Source organism: Peromyscus maniculatus, chromosome 22, assembly GCF_049852395.1.
Source record: "Peromyscus maniculatus bairdii isolate BWxNUB_F1_BW_parent chromosome 22, HU_Pman_BW_mat_3.1, whole genome shotgun sequence".
NCBI lineage: Eukaryota > Metazoa > Chordata > Mammalia > Rodentia > Cricetidae > Peromyscus > Peromyscus maniculatus.
Genome location: NC_134873.1, coordinates 10,214,408 through 10,235,424, shown reverse-complemented (window position 1 = coordinate 10,235,424; position 21,017 = coordinate 10,214,408). Strand labels below are relative to the sequence as shown.

General features: G+C 40.5%; 1 protein-coding gene across 2 annotated transcripts in view; it reads right to left on the bottom strand.

The window, feature by feature from the left end:
- Positions 1–3,778: 3,778 nt before the first annotated feature.
- The window catches only part of LOC107399972 (uncharacterized), a 25,011-nt gene continuing 7,772 nt past the window's right edge, over positions 3,779–21,017 (bottom strand). Inside the window, exons 2-5 of one of the 2 annotated variants that reach the window (XM_076559926.1) lie at positions 17,481–17,611; positions 8,455–12,985; positions 6,267–6,393; positions 3,779–5,848 (exon numbers count right to left, since the gene is read on the bottom strand). In XM_076559926.1, coding sequence (XP_076416041.1) covers positions 4,386–5,848; positions 6,267–6,393; positions 8,455–8,547 — 1,683 coding nt within the window. In that variant the 5' untranslated portion in view covers positions 8,548–12,985; positions 17,481–17,611 and the 3' untranslated portion in view covers positions 3,779–4,385. Of the gene's footprint in view, positions 5,849–6,266; positions 6,394–8,454; positions 17,612–21,017 lie in introns of both variants that reach the window. The other variant, XM_076559925.1, reaches the window with a different exon arrangement.

Genomic DNA, 21,017 nt, shown 5'->3' with positions numbered 1-21,017 from the left:
GAAGCTAAGCGAGTCTTCAAGTTTGATGCAATTGCATCCATAGTTTGATTTATTTGATGCAGTTGCATAAAGTGTTTATTGATTTAAAAATGGGCTTGGTACAGCTAAGACTACATCTTAGACCAATTCCAAAAAGGATATTCCATCTTTATCATCCCTTACCTATGCTGGGATGTTTGACAAGCTATGGAGATTGCTGTGAGCTCTTAATGGGGAACCCTTTAAAATATTAAGAAAGGGGACCTGTTGGAGCCCACTGAGGTTTCCTAGGGCCTTTACCCAGCAGGACTGCATAAGAAGATGATTGGGCATGGGTCTAGGTACCAGGTGTTTGGAAGGGTCGACACTTGGTTGTATCTAGAAAGGGGAAGGTCTTTTGCCTTGCTCCTTAACACTGATATAAAAAGCTCCCTCCCTTTTGGTTTTTCAAGACAGGGGAAAAGCCCTTTTGAATAAAGGTCTGGGCTGGTAGATTTTGATCCAATCCCTCTCTAGGCTGTCCTGTGTTTCTGTCTTTCCTCTTGTCATCTAGGTATCTCTTTCTATCTAAATATTTCACACTTCTCCTGCTCAAGAAGTACCCTGGTCATAAAAGTAGGGGTTGGTCCCACACAGTGAATGGACTGTGCAAGACTCAACCCAGTAACCAAGTACTCACACTGATGTATTGTGGGTGCTTCATGATGATAAACAAGAATTCATTCTGAATATAGTATGGGGACCTGAACCAATAAGTCTACATTCATGCTGTATATACTCTGGTGCATTCATGCTGTAAGCTAATATTCATGGTGCACATATGGGAGATTCCTCATGAATGTATTGCGGCAGTCATGGTGCATGTACTTTGGGAGGCTCACATCTAAAACACAGCAGGAATGATACGTGTAATGTGCCAGTCTCTGTCTATAACTCTGCATTCTTGGTGACTGGATTTTGCAAGTTTCATTCTGATAACTATCATGCTTGATGCATATTCTATTTTGATGGTGACACCTGTAATCAGCAATGCTTGAAATTTTAGTATGAGAGGCTTATGCTTATATCACAAAAGTGACTGAGAATATCCTGTGTGAGATTCAAATCAGCAATAATTTTTCATGTACTGAGGGAGGCTCATGAAAATAATCAGCATTCATTGTATGTGTACAGTAGGCTGTGAGGTCTTATTCACTCAAACTAGGGCTAGTACCTTCTGTTTCCTGCAGATCAAGAACTCTTAGCTCCTTCTCCAGTACTATATCTTCCTGTATGCCACGATGCTTATCTCCATGATGATAATGGACTAAATCTCTGAAACTGTAAATCAGCCAAAATTAAATATTTTCCTTTATAAGAGTTGTCTTGAGCATGGTGTCTCCTCATAATAATATAAACCCAAACTAAGACAGGGTACATGTGGGGAGATAAGTTAATGTGTTTGTTAAAATTGGCATGGAAATGTCAAGGATCACAAAGTCTCAGATCCATGGAAATGGCAACGCCTTCCCCATGTTCAGGCACAGGGAAATAACAAATCCTTTGCATGGCCCATATGTTGATGTTGACTGTACAAAAGCTAATAACCACAGCTTTCTCCTAATAGATGACTGCAACCTGACTCTGCTCCAAAAAAAAGACACTCTCTAAACACACAATAAGATTAACTAACCCTACTTCCCCATTAAGCTCTATACAATATCCCCACATCCTGAATTTCAGGTGTATTAAAAAATGCTGTTTCCTTGGTTTCCAGGCTGCTACTGGTATGTCTCCATCAGAAATCATGGGACAATGCAATCCCAACTTTTCTGTATGTATCTTTCATTTCTTCATTACCTACACTCTAATTGGCAATCTGTAACCCATGTCAACAGTACATATTCACTCAGGACTTCATCCACTCCACTCAGGTACAAGGGATGCTTAGAAATTCGGAGCTATGAACTCACAGTGCCCATTTAGTGATGTCTACAGACAAAGGAAATTCCTGTGTTTCCTAAAGTGCTGGGAGCTGATGACACAGAATCAATGAAAGGGCATCAGGATTTGGGGTTTCCCCAGAACACCAATCATCCATTACCACAGTCATCAGGGTTGTGATTCAGAAGGTATAGGCAAAAGGGCCCAGATGGCAGCACCCTCAGAAGCCAGAGCCACTCACAGGGTGTTGTAGCTTGGAGATGAGGGAGCCTGTTTGCAAGGCCACTTTTGCAGGCTCTGGAGGTCTGCCCTGAGGAAAAAGGAGATGAACATTCCTGGTGTAAGGTCACAAGCAGGATGTGTATTATGGCTAGGGAACCATCTTTGGGAGAAACATGGTGGAAGCAGGCCAAAGCATATGGAGGTGAGTCCTAACAGCAGGTTAACTGGAGCTGAGATTATGTTCACATTGTCAATCAGCTGGTCAGATCATTATAACTTGTGGGAACAAGTGGAAGTCATGCAAAAACATCATGAACTTAGATTAGCAAATTATCTGCAGCTGAGACAAACCCTGAAAAGGCAGCAACCCTCCAAGTAGCTTGGGAAGCAGATAGTCCACCAAGGTCCACCTGGAGAATGCAGAGCAGGAAACCAGCCTGAGAAACAGAAAGCCAGATGATGGCAGAGTAGTCAATGTTGGCACTAGACATTTGCTCTCTTGTTCAATGGAAGCCTGATATAAGCCTACATCTTCCAGAAATGGGACTAGTCTATTTGGAGGAAGAGGCCCAAGTGCCCCTACCTTACCCTGCTTCTGTAAAAGAGGATCTAGTGATGCAGCATGAATGTTAATATATAATCATGTCACCTAGACAGTGGGATTCTATAATTTTAAGACTGTGTTGACATGACCGCAACTCTAATACTAGCAATACAAAAGTATTTCCAAAACAGGTTTCATAAGCATTCAAAAAGAACAATCCTCACCCTCTGACATGTGAGACAGGATCATATACTCCTTTTGTTTCTTAATTGTATTGCACTTGGTTTGCTGGATGTCTACAAATCTGTCTGTTATAGTTTTCCATATGAACTGTCTACAATTGTTGTGCTCCTTAGGTTAATTAATATTTCTTTCTTTCTTTCTTTCTTTCTTTCTTTCTTTCTTTCTTTCTTTCTTTCTTTCTTTCTTTTTTTTTTTTTTTTTGGTTTTCCGAGACAGGGTTTCTCTGTGTAGCTTTGTGCCTTTCCTGGAACTCACTTGGTAGCCCAGGCTGGCCTCGAACTCACAGAGATCCGCCTGCCTCTGCCTCCCGAGTGCTGGGATTAAAGGCGTGAGCCACCACCGCCCGGCTAATTAATATTTCTTAAACTTTGCTGAGTACTGATAGGCTCATTTTCTTCACAATTTCAGAAATTTACTATCTATACACAAACATTTATGTTGTGAAATCCACAGGTTATAGCTATAAAGGTCTCACATTGTTTCTCTTGGTAGATTTTCACTCCAGAATCAATATTTTGATGTTGGATAACATGAATCTTCATTGTAGCATTTTGGAGGTAGGTGTTTCCTTCAGGGTCAAATTTCACATGAGTCTACACCTTTAGCACTAGGATAAGTGTTTATTAACTTCAATGTATTTATTTGGGTATTCTAGTGTGGACATTATGAGGTGCAAAGAAGCATGAATCTAATGTAACATTAGATATTTAAATCCCTTCTCTCTAACATCAATTTTCTGGTGTAAAACAGGTTTGGAGGAAGAATTAATAGGTTCAGCACATGTTGTATGATAGACTTCCTATGGAGGTGCAACACAATACACATCTACTCACCCAGAACCAAGTATCGACAGCACTGAAGTCCATCTTGTTGAATCAATGAGCTTTATTCAGGTTAGTTACAGGAATATGTGGGAAAAAGGGACTCACAGAGTTTCCATAATGTAACTAACTCCAAAGCTTCATGGGATACAGCTTAGGACAACTGGACAGCCATAGCACACTGCACACTTGCAGGCATATCCACAGGTTGAAGGACATCCTTTCTTGGTGACCTTTTGTCACCAAGTTTGTCAGAGCCTCATCTAAGCAGCATGACTTTGTTGAAGTTTCTTCATGTGAGTTAAGCAGAGAGAATTCTTTCACTTTCTAATATTTCTCAAAGTTATTTATTTTTACCCATTTACTCAGGTTCCTCTCCAGTTGAAATGTTTCAGTCTTGAGGAAATGGCTGCAAACACAAGCCATTATTTATGCCTCTATATTTTCTGTTCATTGTGCAATATTTAAAGCTAAAATAGTAAGATATTTTAAGAAAATTTCCTAGGTAGTCCAATGTTCACAATATCACTCAATATAAAATTTTTGATATTATCTAAGACTTTCATGGTTTCTCATGTTCATAATTATTATCTACAATGAAGCCTGCAGTGGTCTCTACAACAGAGCTTTGAATAAAACGTATGCTATATTATTTACTGTTGAAAATTTTCTCTCGTGTGAATTTTTTTATGTTCCCTTAGACCTGAGAGACGAGTAAAGACTTTGTCACAGTCACTACATATGTAAGGTTTTTCTCCTGTATGAATTCTCTTGTGTCTTCTAAGATGTGAACTATATGTAAAGGATTTCTCACATTCTTTACATTTATATGGTTTCTCACCTGTATGAGTGTTTTGATGTTTTTTAAGAGTTGAGACAAATGGAAATGATTTCTCACATTCATTACATTTATAAGGTTTTTGACCTGTATGTATCCTGTAATGTCTTCTAAGATTTGAGACAGATATAAAGGATTTCTCACATTCACTACATTTGTAAGGAATTTCTTCTCTATGAAATCTTTGATGGTTTCTAAGTGTTGAGATACATGTAAAAGATTTCTCACATTCACTACATTTATAAGGAATTTCTCCTGTATGAAATCTCTGATGGTTTCTGAATATTGAACCACATGTAAAAGATTTCTCACATTCACTACATTTGTAAGGTTTGTCTCCTGTGTGAATTTTTTGATGTGTTCTAAGACTTGAGCCATGTTTATATGATTTCTCACACTCATTACATTTGTATGGTTTCTCTCCTGTATGGATTCTCTGATGTTCTCTAAGAGTTGAGCCACAAGTAAAGGATTTACCACATTCTCTACATTTGTAAGGTTTTTCTCCTGTATGAAGTCTCTGATGTCTTCTAAGATGTGAGCTACATGTAAAAGATTTCTCACATTCTCTGCATTTGTAAGTTTTTTCTCCTGTGTGAATTCTTTGATGATTAATAAGACATGAGACACTGGTGAAGGAATTTATACAATCACTATATTTGTAAGGTTTCTCTCCAGTATGGGTTTTGAAATGTTTTTTAACCTGATACAACTGAGAAAAGCAATTGCCACATAGTTCACAATTGTAGGATTTTGATCCAGAATGATTTCTCTGTTGTCTATTGAGGCTCGAGTGGGTCAGCAAGCATTGTCCACATGTCCTACATTGGTGTTTTTTCTCTCTACTATGGAATCGTTTGAGTGTGAGTTTATGTTTAGAGTCGAATGATACATCATACTCTGTATTTTTGTGTTCTTTCTTTCCAGTGTGCTTTCTGTGATTTTGACTAGTGTTGGTACGTTTTCCACAGTCTTTATATTTACAAGGTTTTTCTCCACTGTTCACACTTTTATGGTTTGATAATTCAACAGAAGCATCCATGTGGTAGCCACAATCATATTCGTTGCAGTTTTCTGTAGTATCATTTGTGTTATAAAGTGTACGTTGGGATGATTCATGTACAATTTTGCCAAGTTTATTACATTTATTAGGCTTCTTTTGGATATTCACAGACTGATAGGCAATGTGCTTTGAGTCTTGATCTAAGAACTTTTCATTTTTTCTACATGTGCGATGTTTCTCAGGAAAAAGACCACAAATAGGGGTGATATTGATGCCTGAGTAAGAGATTCAATAAATGATTTCTCCATACGTTTTCTAAAACAGGTAAACTAGTAAGTCTCAAAAATAGTGAATTCAGCACAGGTCTTCTGTGCTACACTATCATTAAATGAGTTACTAATTATTAATATTCTAATTACTAAATATATTTCGATGCCTTTCCTTGCTCTGAATATTCAATTTCCTTTAAACTTTCAAGTTGTCATTAAAAACTAGAAAAGAGAGCTGGAGAGATCATTCAGTATGAAACACTGGTTGCTCTTGCAGGTAACATAGGAAAATGTAAAGTACATACCATGGAAATGTTATGTTTATTACTATAATTTCCCTATTATATTTTAGAAAGTTTACACATGTAAAAAGTAATTAAATACAAAGGAAACATAAGGAATTCACCAAGAAAGGCATTCTTACCTACAAAGACTAGATTGTTGTAATTCTCCAGCATCACATCAATGTATAAAGCCCTCCAAGAAGACTCCAGACATTCCCATTCCTGTTGGGTAAAGTCTACAACCACATCCCTGAATGTCAACAGACCCTGTAATGGAAAATTATCCATTTCCCATGTTTTTCAAGAAAAAAATGCTTTCCTAGGTAAAAGACACCCAAGAAAAGACAGTTTTGTGATATAGATGAGGCATGACAATTATTTAAAGACAAAACTTGTGTATGTTCTGCCAAGATAGTTCAGCAGTTAAGAGCACTGGCTGCTGCTCTAGAGGACACATGTTCCAGACTCAGAATCCACATTTTATCACACAGCTGATTCTAGCTCAAGTTCCATGGGATACAATGCTTTCTTCTGAACTCAACATGCAGGAGTCACACATAGCACTTATATATACATTGAGGCAAATATACCTCAAACATAAAAAGAAAGTTAATTATGAATGATTCTTTCTAGAATACTCATACTCTATATTGTTTATCCTATCTCATAAAAACAGGATGAAATATAAACTCTAGTAAACATTAAATATTTGAGGTCTACATGCAGGGATGTACCTTTATGAAGGGAATGTGGCTATGAAACAGGAAAAGGGTGTCTCATTTCAGTTGGAAACATTACAATGTGCAAACTGTACTTGCAAATGCTACAGCTGTTAACCTTCTCAAATATGGAAACTGGATTAATACCAGCTGCAGCTGGGCCTCATGTGACTCTGTTCTAAACACAAGGTGGGACAGCCTTCAGCAGCATCATTAAAGGCATTCATTTATATCTGAAAATTGATGGTTTATGAAGAGCTCCAAGTCAACAATTTCTAGAAATTTCTTATAGATATATCTCACATGATGCAATATAGATATATTCCACATACTGCATACTTGGCATTGCTTACACAATGGTACTCTGTTTGAAACATAATAAAAAATAAAAAAATACTGATCTCTCTATTGAGATATTAACACTAATCATTGGAATCCAGAGAATGATATGAGCAGCAGCTTCCCTGAGTCAAATACATTTCAAGTGTCAAAAACCCCAAAGGCACATCACCACCTTGTGATATCAGAGAGAGGAACGATATACCGCAATCTGCATCTTTTCACAGAAACACTGTTTTCAAGACAGAGCAAGTTACTTATTCCTTCCATCATCTATGCTCTCTATGGTACTGAACTATTTAGTATTAAGATTCAATAGAGTGAGTCTCTTCTAACTACTTCTCCATAGATTGCTTGATGAAACCAGCAAAAAGTTCCAAGTATTTTTATGGCCATATTGATAAGCCTGGTTCTGGGAACCTGGCCCTCACCTAAATGCAACCTGCATGGCACCTAAGACTTTCCTTCCTCACTAATGTATAAGGACACAAGTCTATCCTCTGTAGGAACTAGGCATCAATATATTTCTTTGATGATCATTTACAGTGGAATCCCTTTCAGAACTGCCCTCTTTTTAAATTTATTTATTTATTTATTTTACATCTCAACTACAGCCTCTCCTCCCTTTCCTCTTTTTCCAGTCCCCCCTCCCTCATGTCTTCCATCCTCTACTCAATCCACCCCTCTTCTGTAATCACTCAGAAAGGGCAGGCCTCCCATGCACTTCAGCAAAGGATGGCATATCACACTGCCATAAGACCAAGCACCACCCCCTGTATTCAATTTAACATGAGGACAGGTTCTCAAGAGCAGGTCCTCAAAGCACCAGGTCAGCCCCTCCTCCTGTTTACCGGAGTCCCACATGCAGACCAAGCCACACTGCTGTCACATAAATGAATAGGGTCTAGATTGGTCCCATACAGACTCCTTGGTTGATGGTTCAGGCTCTGTGAGTTCCTATGAGTCAGGCTAGTGCTTTCTGTGGGGTTTCCTGACCTTGCCCCCAGTTTCCTTACTCAGCTGTTAAAACAATGACATCATAACCACAGACAAGACTGTAAATTTATGTCCTCACAGTAATGGACAAGGGAGGATACAATGAGACACATCTATGCTATGTGGTTGTCAAGATTTAAAGATGTAATCTTTAAAGAACTGAAAAAGAAAAACAATCATGGGTAATAAGCATTTAGATAAGATTATCAGAGACAAAGAATAAAGGATTGCATGGATTCAAATTTATTCCAAATAATATGGACACAAAACTGACCTGGTGAGCATTTACTGGAGATGCAGCCATTCCCTTTGTTGCTATTCTCTGAATTTCTGTCTCGGGAGCAAAAGCGAAAACTCTTGTTGACATTCTAAATCAAGGTGTGAAAAACACAAACCTACAGTTAATATAACTGTTATGGACAATACTGAACCAGATAAAAGACCCCAATACTACAATGATACCAAAGGTCCTGTCAGCATTCCTACAAACAGGTGAGCATGGGAGTATATACTTAGAGTGCTGAAAGAAAATAACTGTATCACGACACGCAGAAACGTTGGCTCTTACAGTTCATGGAGAAGGAATTACACTTGAAGAAATGAATGACATAACACAGAACATTGACTCAGGTAGAACTGGAGGTCATATTAGAGGCAAACTATGCACAGAAAAATCACAGAGAAATTATCCATGAGAACCTAGGACATAAATTTAACATGAAGAATAGAATAGAATAGAATAGAATAGAATAGAATAGAATAGAATAGAATAGAATAGAATAGAATAGAATAGAATAGAATAGAATAGAATAGAATAATTAGAATAGAATAGAATAGAATAGAATAGAATAGAATAGAATAGAATAGAATAGAATAGAATAGAATAGAATAGAATAGAATAGAATAGAATAGAATAGAATAGAAGAATAGAGGGAAGCTGGGGAGTAATTGACTACATTAAAAAAAAAAAAACTGCTGTATTTCCAAGTAGAGGGGAAAAATACAGCCAGTAATTTTGCAAAAACAAAATATATTTTCAAAAAACGAATCATACAAACAAAAATACGTGTAGGAAATACAGTCCAGCTATAAGCAAAACCAAGATTTTGTGATAAACTCCTAAAGGAACTAGGAAGAAATGGAACATAGGCATAGAGTAAAATGCACTTTTCACATCTAGGCCAACATTACAGGAAGGAGACAAAAATGAACAGCATTAGCAGGAACACAGTGAGGGAATGGAGGTGCATTTATTTAATCCAGAGCCATAAGAGCAGTGGTTCTCAACCTTCCTAATGCCGTGACCCTTTAATATATTTACTTATGTTGTGCTGCCCCCCCCAGTGAAAAAATTATTTTCCTTGCTACTTCACAACTGCAGTTTTGCTATTGTTACGAATTGTAATGTAAATATCTGTGTTTTCTGTAGGTGTGGTGGTTTGAGAGAAAATGACCCCAAAGTAGTGGCACTATTAAGAGGTGTGGCCTTGTTGGAGTAGGTGTGGTCTTACTGAAGTAAGTGTGTCAATGTGAAGGCAGGATTTGAGCTCTCATACATGCTTAAGAGACTGACCAGTGTTGCTGGAGGGCTTCTCTCCAGGTTCCCCAAGCCCTGCAGTCCCACAATCCACTTATAAAATAATCACTCAGACACTTATATCACTTATAAATTGTATGGCCGTGGCAGGCTTCTTGCTATCTGTTCTTTTATCTTAAATTAACCCATTTTTATAAATCTATACCTTGCCACGTGGCTGGTGGCTTACCAGAGTCTACATGCTGCTTGTCCTGGCGGTGGCTGCAGTGTCTCCCTCCTCAGCCTTCCGCTTCACAGAATTCTCCTCTCTCCTTGTCCCACCTACTTCCTGCCTGGCAACCTACTTCCTGCCTGGTCACTGGCCATCAGTGTTTTATTTATATAGAGCAGACTAGCAGTTATAGTTACAACTTAGTATACATAATATCTTAGGTAGAACATATTAAGTATTAGATTCAGGTTCTTTAGGATAAGACACCTTTGAATGATCTTTATAACATGCCATTTACCTATGCTCTATACTTCTCTGGATTTTAGTATATGTTTCTTGCTTGATATTGTTTGCATTGGTTGTAGTTCCATCTTATCTAGGTCATTATCCCTCATTATTTCTGGACAATATTTGATAACCATTCCTTTGTATATAGTCTTGTATTAGTTTAGAACCTTCTTATTTAGACAAAAAGGGGGAGATGTAGTGAGTAGCCATTCCAGCTTGCATCTGGAAGTTCCAACCCCCATTGAGACTCTGGCAACTGTCACGCCTACGAGGCGGGGCAAGGGGAGGCTCCTGGAGACCCGAGAGCTGAATGGGCCAGTGCTCTCTCTGTGCGCTCTCTCTGTGCCGGGACGCTGAATGGTGAAGGTGGACTGTGCAGAGCTCCGGAGAACACCGCTGGACTGCGATACACCTTCCCCAGACCCTGCGACCTACCTTTCACTTAATTTGTGAGTTATGCCATTAAATAAATATCCTTTTAACTACGTGGAGTGGCCAAAATAATTTCTCCAATAGACCAGTGTTACAGACCACTTTCTCTTGCCTGCAAGATGTAGGACTCTCATCTACTTCTCCAGTACCATGTCTGCCTGCAGGCCACCATGTCCCACCATGATGATAATGGACTGAACCTCTGAACTGTAAGCAGGTTACAGCTTTCCTTTATAAGACTTGTCATGGTCATGGTGTCTGTTCACAGAAACAGAAACACTAACTAAGACAGATGGTTTTAGGCAACCCCCATTAAAGGACCATATGCCACACAGGATTCATACAACAAGCACATATAAGCACAAGCATGTTTATGTATAAAGATTTTTTAAATGTTTATAAGAAATACTTTTTATCTGATGTGTATGCATGTTTGTCCTGCACATATGAATGTGCACCTCATGACTATCTGGAATCCACAGAGGACAGAAGAGACAGAATCTAATCCCCTGGACAAAGAGTTACAGAAAACTGAGCCATCACATAGTAGCTGTGAAGGAATCCACATTTTCTGCAAGAACAAGTGTTCTCAATGGCTAAGCCATCTCTACAAACACCCGGAATTATATGTTTTATAGTTCTCTTCATCCTTTGTAGCGGTAACGCCCGCATTACCGATACCCGTTCACCATGTCCGAGCGAAGGGCTGTGGATTAAAAAATAGAGACAAGAGACAGCGGGTCATTCGTACGATTGGATGTTGAATGCCGTTTATTGAAAGAGGGAAGAAACCTTAAATACAGGCTTACAGCACAAATGGAGGAACCCCCAGAGGGCAGAAGTTCGCTACCAATGGTCTACATTCCAGACCCAATGTTCTACATTCTTGCATCTAAGTTGTTAATGCCCAAAATGCAGGATACACAAACAAGGAACTTCCCTTAAGCATTCAGAAGGGTGGATACCGGCAGGGAATCTGAATAGGGAGGACATCTGATCAAGGTCAGCAAGCAAGGCCGCAGCCACTCCCAGTCGGGGGCCAGGGCCCATGGCGCCCACAGGTCCCCCCTTTTTATTAAATGAGCTTCTGACTTAGGTTGCATGGGACGTCAGCAGACCACCTTACCCATCATAGAGACACCTGCCCAGGCCACACAAGTGCCCTGTCTTAGGTTGATGGCAGGCCCCCAAGCATTACCCGTCTCTGAATACTCATTATCATACAGATTCAACCATGTGAGCTGTAGAGTGACTGCTGCCAAAGATCTCAAAGTGGCACTGGGCTTGCAATCTGTGCGACACAGAAAAGACCAACAGAAGTCCTAACCCACCCATAGCCAGAAGGCTAAAGGCAATTGAACCATTCCCTTCTTAAACGCGCCTTACTGCAAATTGGAGTCCTTGTAAGGTGGTATCCCATAAGCAAATGGAACTTGAGTTTTAATAATTTACAACTTTCAAAGCCAATTTTAATGTATAATAGTGGAATTAAATTTATCATGCCCAATAAGAAGAAAGATTAACTAACTATGGTAGCTACTTTTGCTGCTAGGGTCTCCATTGTGCTAGCTGTAGTAACCAATTATGAAATAGCAATCCCAGAAACAATAGCAGCAGTGGCCACCACTGCTATAACAGCAACAACGGCAACAGCGATGTCAGAGTCTCTTCTGGAGCATGTGAGCATCATCTGTGTTTAACTGCCACAGTCCACTGGCATGGACACGGCTCCAGGAACACGAACCACCACGGCCCATTTTTTTTTGATCCCAGCACTACTTAGGCTGGCAGGTCTGCAAGAGAACAACTGAGAAACATAAAGAAAACAGAAAACAAAAACAGCAAACAAGGAGCAGAACTAATGGCCTCAATAATGGCTACATTCAGGCTCACAAATTTTGAGGTATCTTCAAAAAGGCTAGATGAATTTCAGGAGGCAAATAAATGTTGCACAGAGCCATTCCTGAAAAGTAGGTACTACACCAGCTTGAGGGGGATTGCAAAATGCGAAAAAGGCTTAGCTGGCATGCTACTGTTAGAAAATGAAGTTTATTGACCTTCAGAGTTGTCCTTAATCTCCAAGGTGTGATACATTCTCAATGTTTTTTGAAAAAAGTTACCATACATTACCTTCTGAAGAATCCAGCCACATGGCTACAGTTCCTAGGCTTACAATAATGTTTGCCAAGGCTGGCCGTATTGGGCTCTCAATCCTCATTGGCATCAGAAGGGGAGAGTTTTTTTACGAAGGCCCAATAGGTCTCTGCCATGTTGGGATTCAGCAGCAGCCACAGGGCGCACACAGCGTTCAGGAACCCAAAGAGGAACTTCATTGTCCTGTGGAAAGACACAAACAGATCCCCGGGCCCACACCAACACCGGATCGGGTCCCTTCCAAGTGCTAGTAGAAAGATCTTTCCATCGCAACAGAGGATGATTTGCAACAGGAGCCCTCCAGTGCTTATCTGCAGCAGATACTCCAGCAGAATCCACCGATAAAAAATTTGAAATATATAAAACAAGGGAAAGAATAGAATGTGGAGAGGAGAGATGAGCCCCTAGCTCCCCCCATTTTACTTTAGCAATATAAGTTTTTAAGGTACGATGGCAGTGTTCTACTATAGCCTGCCCTTGAGGATTATAAGGAATACCAGTCTTATTAACAATAGAAAAATCTTGGCAGAATTTTGAAAATCCCGTACTACTGTAGGCGGGACCATTATCAGTCTTTATGCATTTTGGCACTCCCATGTAAGCAAAAGCATGAAGACAATGATTCTTTACATCTTTAACCTTTTTCCCTAAATGGACAGAAGCAAAAATTAGAGAATATGTATCAATAGACACATGGACATATTGTAATTTTCCAAAGGAAGGCACGTGTGTGACGTCCATCTGCCACACATGATTAGGTAAAAGTCCTCGAGGATTAGCTCCCAAATGAGGAACAGGTAAAAATTCCACACAAATAGGGCATGATTTAACTATCTGGATGGCTTGTTCCCGGGTTATGTCTGTATGATAACGGAGAGATCCAGCATTAAGATGATAACGCTGATGCAACTGAGTAGCCTTATCAAAGGCAGAACAGACTAATGTGACAGCCATACGAGTAATGGTGTCAGCCCTCTGATTACCTTCACTTAGAGGTCCAGGCAATTGAGTATGAGCTCTAATATGGCCCACATAAGGGTTATGTGAGCAGGACCATATAAGTCCTTGCACTTGCAATAAATACTCATGAATGGGAGAAATAGATGGTATGTAGGCTGTTGTTTTCAAAGGCATAATGGCATGTGCCACATATTGACTATCGGTATAAATATTTACATTCTTATCAGAAAACATCTGTAAAGCAAGCAACAGCGCCTATACCTCTGCCACCTGGGCAGAAGTGCCCTGGACTTTTATTCTCTTTACTATGTTACCAGAAACCACCACAGCAAAACCACGTGAAGTGCCATCAGTAAATACCACGCGGGCCTGAGGAATAGGAGTCATTTGTACTATCTTGGGAAATATAACAGGATGCAATTTAAAAAACTGACACACATCATTGGAGGGGTAGTGAGTATCAAACTGACCCTGCATGGAGCATGTCAATATGGCCCAATCATTATCATTAGCTTGCAACCATGCTACTTGAGACTGGGTGTATGGGATCACCACAATCTGGCTCCTTACCAAAAGTTTGAACACTGATCTTGATTCCCTTAAATATAATCTGAGCGACAGCCTGTGGATAAGGAGTGATGATTTTTGCTGGAGAAGCTGGGGAATGTACCCATAAAATAGGACCTGTTTGCCAAAACACTCCAGTAGGTGAATGAGTAAAACAAAATATCAAATACAATAAGGGAGAATTAAGATCTATATACTGCACGTGAGCCTGTTTCAGGGTCTCTTGCACACGTTGTAGGGCTACACGTCCTTCAGCTGTTAATTTACGGGGAGATGAAGGGTCAGGGTTGCCCTTTAAGACATCATACAAGGGGTGAAGCTGACCTGTTGGAATTTTTAAAGTGGACCAAAGCCATTGAATATCTTCCAGAAAGGTTTGGAAATCATTAAGTGTGTGTAGCTGATCCATACGCAGAGTAATCTTTTGTGGGCGTATGCCCGTGCGTAACAATTCATGACCTAAATAATGATAGGGAAAAGATGCCTTACCTTTTCTGGGGCTATCTGTAAATTAGCCAAGCTAAGAACCTCTTGTAAATAAGAAAAGGCATCAAAAACAAGTTTTTTATCTTTAGCAGCCATTAATATATCATCCATGTAGTGAATTATATAAACACCTGGAAAAGCTTTTCGAACTGGAGCTAGGGCCAAAGACACATAAATTTGACATATAGTAGGGCTATTGGCCATTCCTTGAGGCAATACCACCCACTGATATCTCTGAAAAGGTTCCTTAAGATTTTCTGAAGGAACACTGAAAGCAAAGCGAGGACTGTCCTCGGGATGCAAAGGAACGGTGAAGAAACAATCCCTCAAGTCAACCACAATTAAATGCCAATGCTTAGGAATTGCCACAGGGGCAGGCAAGCCAGGCTGTGTTGCTCCCATGAGAAGCATGGTTTTATTTACAGCTCTAAGATCCTGTAATAGCCTCCATTTTCCTGATTTCTTTTTAATAACAAATATAGGTGAATTCCAAGGTGAAGTGGAAGGAATGATATGTCCAGCATCTAACTGCTCCTTAACCAATGCATATGCAGCCTCTAATTTTTCCTTAGTAAGGGGCCACTGCTCCACCCATATAGCGTCATCATTTTTTCAAGTGATTTTTATCGGTTGTATTATTGAAGGCTGCTATGCAGTGACCTCTATGGAAAAGACCCTAATCCTCTAGTATTGCCAGGACCCCTAGTGACACAGTTTTTGTCTGCCGCAGGGAGCAGGTCTCCTTGCAACATTTTCCCTTAGCCTTTGCCCGGGCAGTAGCCCTGACTCTTCAGCATCTGTTGTGCAGGCTGTGTAGTAAGCACTGCTCCAATAACGTCTAACACATCCCATCCCCACAAGTTCACTGGAATGTCAGGTAGCACAAATGGTTGAAAAGTTCCTGCATGACCTTCCTCATCCTTCCAATTTAAAAGTAGCCTGCTCTGCAATGGCGTCTGAGCCTTGCTGTTACCTTTTGGTTAGAGGTAGAAATTTTAAGGGGCCAATTGGGATCTCAGGATTCTTGTGAATTTATAGATATATCCAGCACCGGAATCCAATAATCTTCCAATCTCAATCCCATATAATTTTATTTTTAATTTAGGCTGTTTATCATTGATAACTGTTTGTCAAAACACCTTTTTCCCTGTACTTCCAAAGCGTCCAGTTCTATATATCAGCGCCATTTTGAAGTTAAAATATGAAAGCAATAATAATTGAGCAATTCTATCACCAGCTTCTGTTTCCATGGTCCTTTTTACATATGCCAATTATAAAAGCATTAAATACAATCTCTATAGGATTTGAAAAGGTAAACTTTAGGTAATACTCTTCTAGAGTATTTTTATAAAATCTTAAAAAGAAGATTCTTTTTTATAGATTTTCAAGTAACACATTAGCACAAATAGCCAATTATTAACAACATGGACCAAACAATTTACCTGCATTTTATTTATTGGAAAAATAATTTTGTAACCTCTTTATCAGGAAGAGATTATCATTTATGGGTTTATCTTAGCAACATTATTTAATAAGCTAGCAACCCAAACCATTTCAGGTGTTATATTTTTTTTTATAGAATTAAACCAAGAATTTCTAGAAAGCAACTTAAATCGCAGAGCCAAATTTTCAGTAATGATCAACAGACAAGAGCACGCATAATATATAGTTCAAAATTATGAATCCTCTTTCTTTAGTTTATCTACCATGAGAATCCAAACATTCATCCAAACATGTATTAAGACAATCAAAAGAACAGAACATCCTTTATTCAAACAGCATTGACTTAGCATTCAATGTCCCGACCGAAACCATTTTTCACCAGAAGTTAGGCCCGGTTTAAACTTTTAGTGCTAGTCCCTTCCTGGCCTCAGCTCACTGGCTCTGCCCAATGTTCAGGTTCTATTGCTAGTACCTGCCTGGGCCGCACTCCATCACGGCTCTGCCTCCCACCGGCGCGTACCTGTTTCGGGCTATCTCCTGTGCCTTTGTCCGCCACAGCCGCTGGGCGCACCCCGCACACACAAACACATTTAAACTTCCTACTCCCATGAAGGGACTACCTAACAATGAGTTATTCCCACTATAAGGGAAAACAGAAAAACATTTCCCACGAAGGGATCCTAAATATTGAATTATTCCCACTCTGAGGGAAAAATAAAAAACATTTGAACCAAAATTAAGCAAACAGACAGCCAAACTTTAAGCTCTGGGCTCGCTTGCTGTTCAGCCAGCAGCAGTGAGGCCTACCTGTCGATTCTTTGTAATTCAGATGCTGCCGCTCTGCACTGGCGGGAAGAAAGAGCTCAGAGTTTCAGCTATCCTGAAAACTCTACAATTGGAAAAAGTCTTTACGTCCTCCATTACCACTGGGAAGAGGCTTCTCTCTTTCCTTCATCCTTCCTCTACAGGGCCCAAATCTTTAGGCCTAGTTTCAAAAATTTTTCCCCTTTTTACCAGGAAAATTCTTTTTTCTTGATTAAAATTTTTCTCCCATTTTTAATGGGAAATTTCCTTTCCTTCCCTCTTCTCTTTTGGGAAGATTTCCTTCTTTTTATTTAAAATCTTTAGCTGTCTTGCCCTTACTTAACTTTGGTGCCTTCCTGCTTCAACAGTCCAATTAACTGACTGTGAGCTAATTGCACCCATTTCAATTCACTCTTACCTTTAAAATGCCGGCCGGCCTTCCAAGAGTGTCCGTCAGCTGGTCCTTCTTTCTCAGATCTCGGTGGGACCTCCATTTGTAGTGGTAACGCCCGCATTACCGATACCCGTTCACCAAGTCCGAGCGAAGGGCTGCGGATTAAAAAATAGAGACAAGAGACAGCGGGTCATTCGTACGATTGGATGTTGAATGCCGTTTATTGAAAGAGGGAAGAAACCTTAAATACAGGCTTACAGCACAAATGGAGGAACCCCCGGAGGGCAGAAGTTCGCTACCAATGGTCTACATTCCAGACCCAATGTTCTACATTCTTGCATCTAAGTTGTTAACGCCCAAAATGCAGGATACACAAACAAGGAACTTCCCTTAAGCATTCAGAAGGGTGGATACCGGCAGGGAATCTGAATAGGGAGGACATCTGATCAAGGTCAGCAAGCAAGGCCGCAGCCACTCCCAGTCGGGGGCCAGGGCCCATGGCGCCCACAATCCTTATCCATAAAATTACAATGTCAAAACCAACTTTTAGTGCTTCTCACACTGATAAGAATGGCTAATTATCAGAAAAGCCATGATGTAGCCAGGTAATATGGGAATGCCTTTTATATCAACACTCAACAGGAAGCTGGTGATCTCTTTGATTCCATGCCAGCTTGGTCTACCTAATCAGTTGCAGGTCAGCTAGATCTACACAGAAAAGTCCTGCCTCAAAAAAGTAATGGAAACAAAAATGAATGCCAATATATGCACATGGAGGGGAGGTGGAAATGTGTGATCCTTATATACTCCTGGTGGAATGTCAACTGGTGCCAAAGAGTAAATTAATTTTGGAGATTTCAAACACACCATTACCCACCACCATTAAACTTAATTCTCTCTCACAGCTCCTAAAGTCCTCCCACAGATGGATTTGCACACACAGGGTTACTACTGCACTGTTCACAAGAGTCAGGGAGCAGAATTGGCCAAAATGCCCACTAACAGAGATACAAGAGAGTGGAGTGCATTGCTGTGGAATTATATTTGCCACACATAAAAGATTATTATGAACCTAATATTAAAATCAGCAGTAGTAAAAATGATATTCAATGAATACCTAATGGGAAAGAAAAATATTCCATGTTTTCTTATATTAACTGATTCCATATTTTATTTTTGTCAGTGTGCATGTGGTAAAAGTTGATGGCTCTCCACAGAGGAACATGAGATAAGAAAGAACAAGAGGTCTGAATGGAATTAGGAATAAAGAAAATAATGGATATGGGAGGACTGACTGGCTGTGGTTGCTTCATGAAAGGCAGGTGACACAGGAGCCCCTCAGGAGCATGGTTGATAGGATGGAGGGCATGGAAAGCATGCTGTGGCCTTGACGTAGGAGACGATCACTGTGTTCCTCATATGGCTTCTGTAAGGCAAGACTGCAGAGTTTAACGACAGTAACTCAAGCTCACAGATCAGGAAAAGGGCTGCTTCCCTATGAAGGTTGCACTCATAGCTCCTAATATCTTCCCAGACAGACTTGGACTGGGGAAAATCATGTGTTTTCAGCACTGAACGCTGCTGCCAGCAGCAACTTACATTGTGCACTGAGTTAAAGTGTGCCTTTCCAAGTTCAGGATTCGGAAGTGTGAGGATCAAGCACAAGTACTGTGTCCATGAGACTCCCACCCTCAGCTGATCTGAAGTTCCCTCCTTAGACTGGGACAGAAGTAACAAGACCTGGGCATAAAGAATGGAATGGGACAAAGCTACACTGGGTGGATTTCTCTGCTCTAAACTGGTTTCCAGATGCAAAGGGAGCTACAGAGGGAAGAGAAGGGGAGAGGTGTTGGTGTTTGTGCCCTACTTGGCAAGGTGCTTGTAGCACAGTGGATAGAGTGTTGTAGCTGAGTTATTATGCTGCTTGTAGCTCAGTGTGTAGAGAGCTCTTGACTCAGTAGGTACTGTCTGTGTAGAGTGCTTGAAGCTCAGTGAGGTGGAGTACTTATAGCTGAATTATTAGAGGGCTTTTAGCTCAGTGGGTGGAGTACTTATAGCTGAGTTATTAACAATGCTTGTAGCTCAGTGGGTCCATGACTTAAATGGATTCCATTCCAGGTGAGACAAAAGACACTCCAACAAAAACCCATGATACAAAGTAGACTACACACATTGCAATAAGGATACAAACATGCAAAACCAATCTATCAAAGCCTTACTGAAGAGTGTATGTGGGGCTGGGGTATCCTGACCTCCCTTCCTCACCCTCCTTTTCCTGTATCTACCCTCACACCACCTCTATTTCTGACCTAAGATTGGGCCTTTTCCTGGCTTCTTTCCCCAGTGTGGTGTGGGTGTCTGTGTGTCTCTATGTGTAGTAGAATATTCTTTTATGGTATGCTACTTTTGTTTATGTTGTATTTGTTTAACTCTGTGAAGCTGTATTACTGTGCCTGTTTAAAACACCTGATGGTCTAATAAAGAACTGGCCAACAGAAAGGAAGGAGAAAGGATAGGCAGGGCAGGTACTCAGAGAGCATAAATAGAAGGAGAAATCTGGGAGGGGGAATTGGAGAGCTAAGATCTAGAAGCCAGAGAAGGAGGAGGTCTCCAGGGGGCAGCCAAGCACTTACACAGCAACCCACGGAGTAAGAGTAAGTTTTAAGAATCTAGAGAATGTGTAAAGCCCAGAAGCAAAAAGAAGACAGGTTAAGTTAAAGAAAGCTGGCTAGAAACTAAGCCAAGCTAAGGCTGGACGTTCATAATTAATAAAAAGCCTCTGTGTGTGATTTATTTGGGAACTGGGTGGCAGAACCCCCAAAAAGAGTAGAAACCCCTAACAACAATGTGTGTGTATGTGTGTGTGTGTGTGTGTGTGTGTGTGTGTGTGTGTGTGTGTGTGTGAGAGAGAGAGAGAGAGAGAGAGAGAGAGAGAGAGAGAGAGAGAGAGAGAGAGAGTGTATTCTCTGTCTCTGTACAGAGCAACCATGAACAACAGGGAATGAATGAATCTGTTCCCTCACTCTCCAGATCTCAGTCCTGGCTCTCAACCTCTGCTTCAACTTCACAGTATTTATTGCTCTCCAATTCCCCCTCCCAGATTTCTCCTTCTATTTATACTCTTCAAATCCAGCATCTCAGGCACCAGTGTACCTGGAGAAAGGCTGTTGTGGATCCCTGGGATGGATTCAGCCAAAGTCTAGAGCAGGACCAAGGGTGGAATGTATGCAACCTGGAGAGCATTCTGCCAGCTGGATCTCCATGGGCCTGATCTTCCTGCCCTTGGCTGGAAACATCTCTTCTACTTTACAGTGAGGAGGCTGTGCCCAAGAGAGACAGGGGCTAAGTCTGAGTCTCTCCTTTCTCATCCAGGAAGCTACTTCGTTCCTGTGTCTTGTTTCTTGCAATGTGTTTGAGTGTGTAGGCTGGGGCCTCACAGCTCTATTCATGTACGTTAAGTACAGGAGGACCTTTAACACACATGAGGTCAAAGAGTCTAACAGAGATCAGGAAGGACCCCAAGAAAGTATAAAGGTGGGGCTGGGAGTGGAGCTCTGAGGG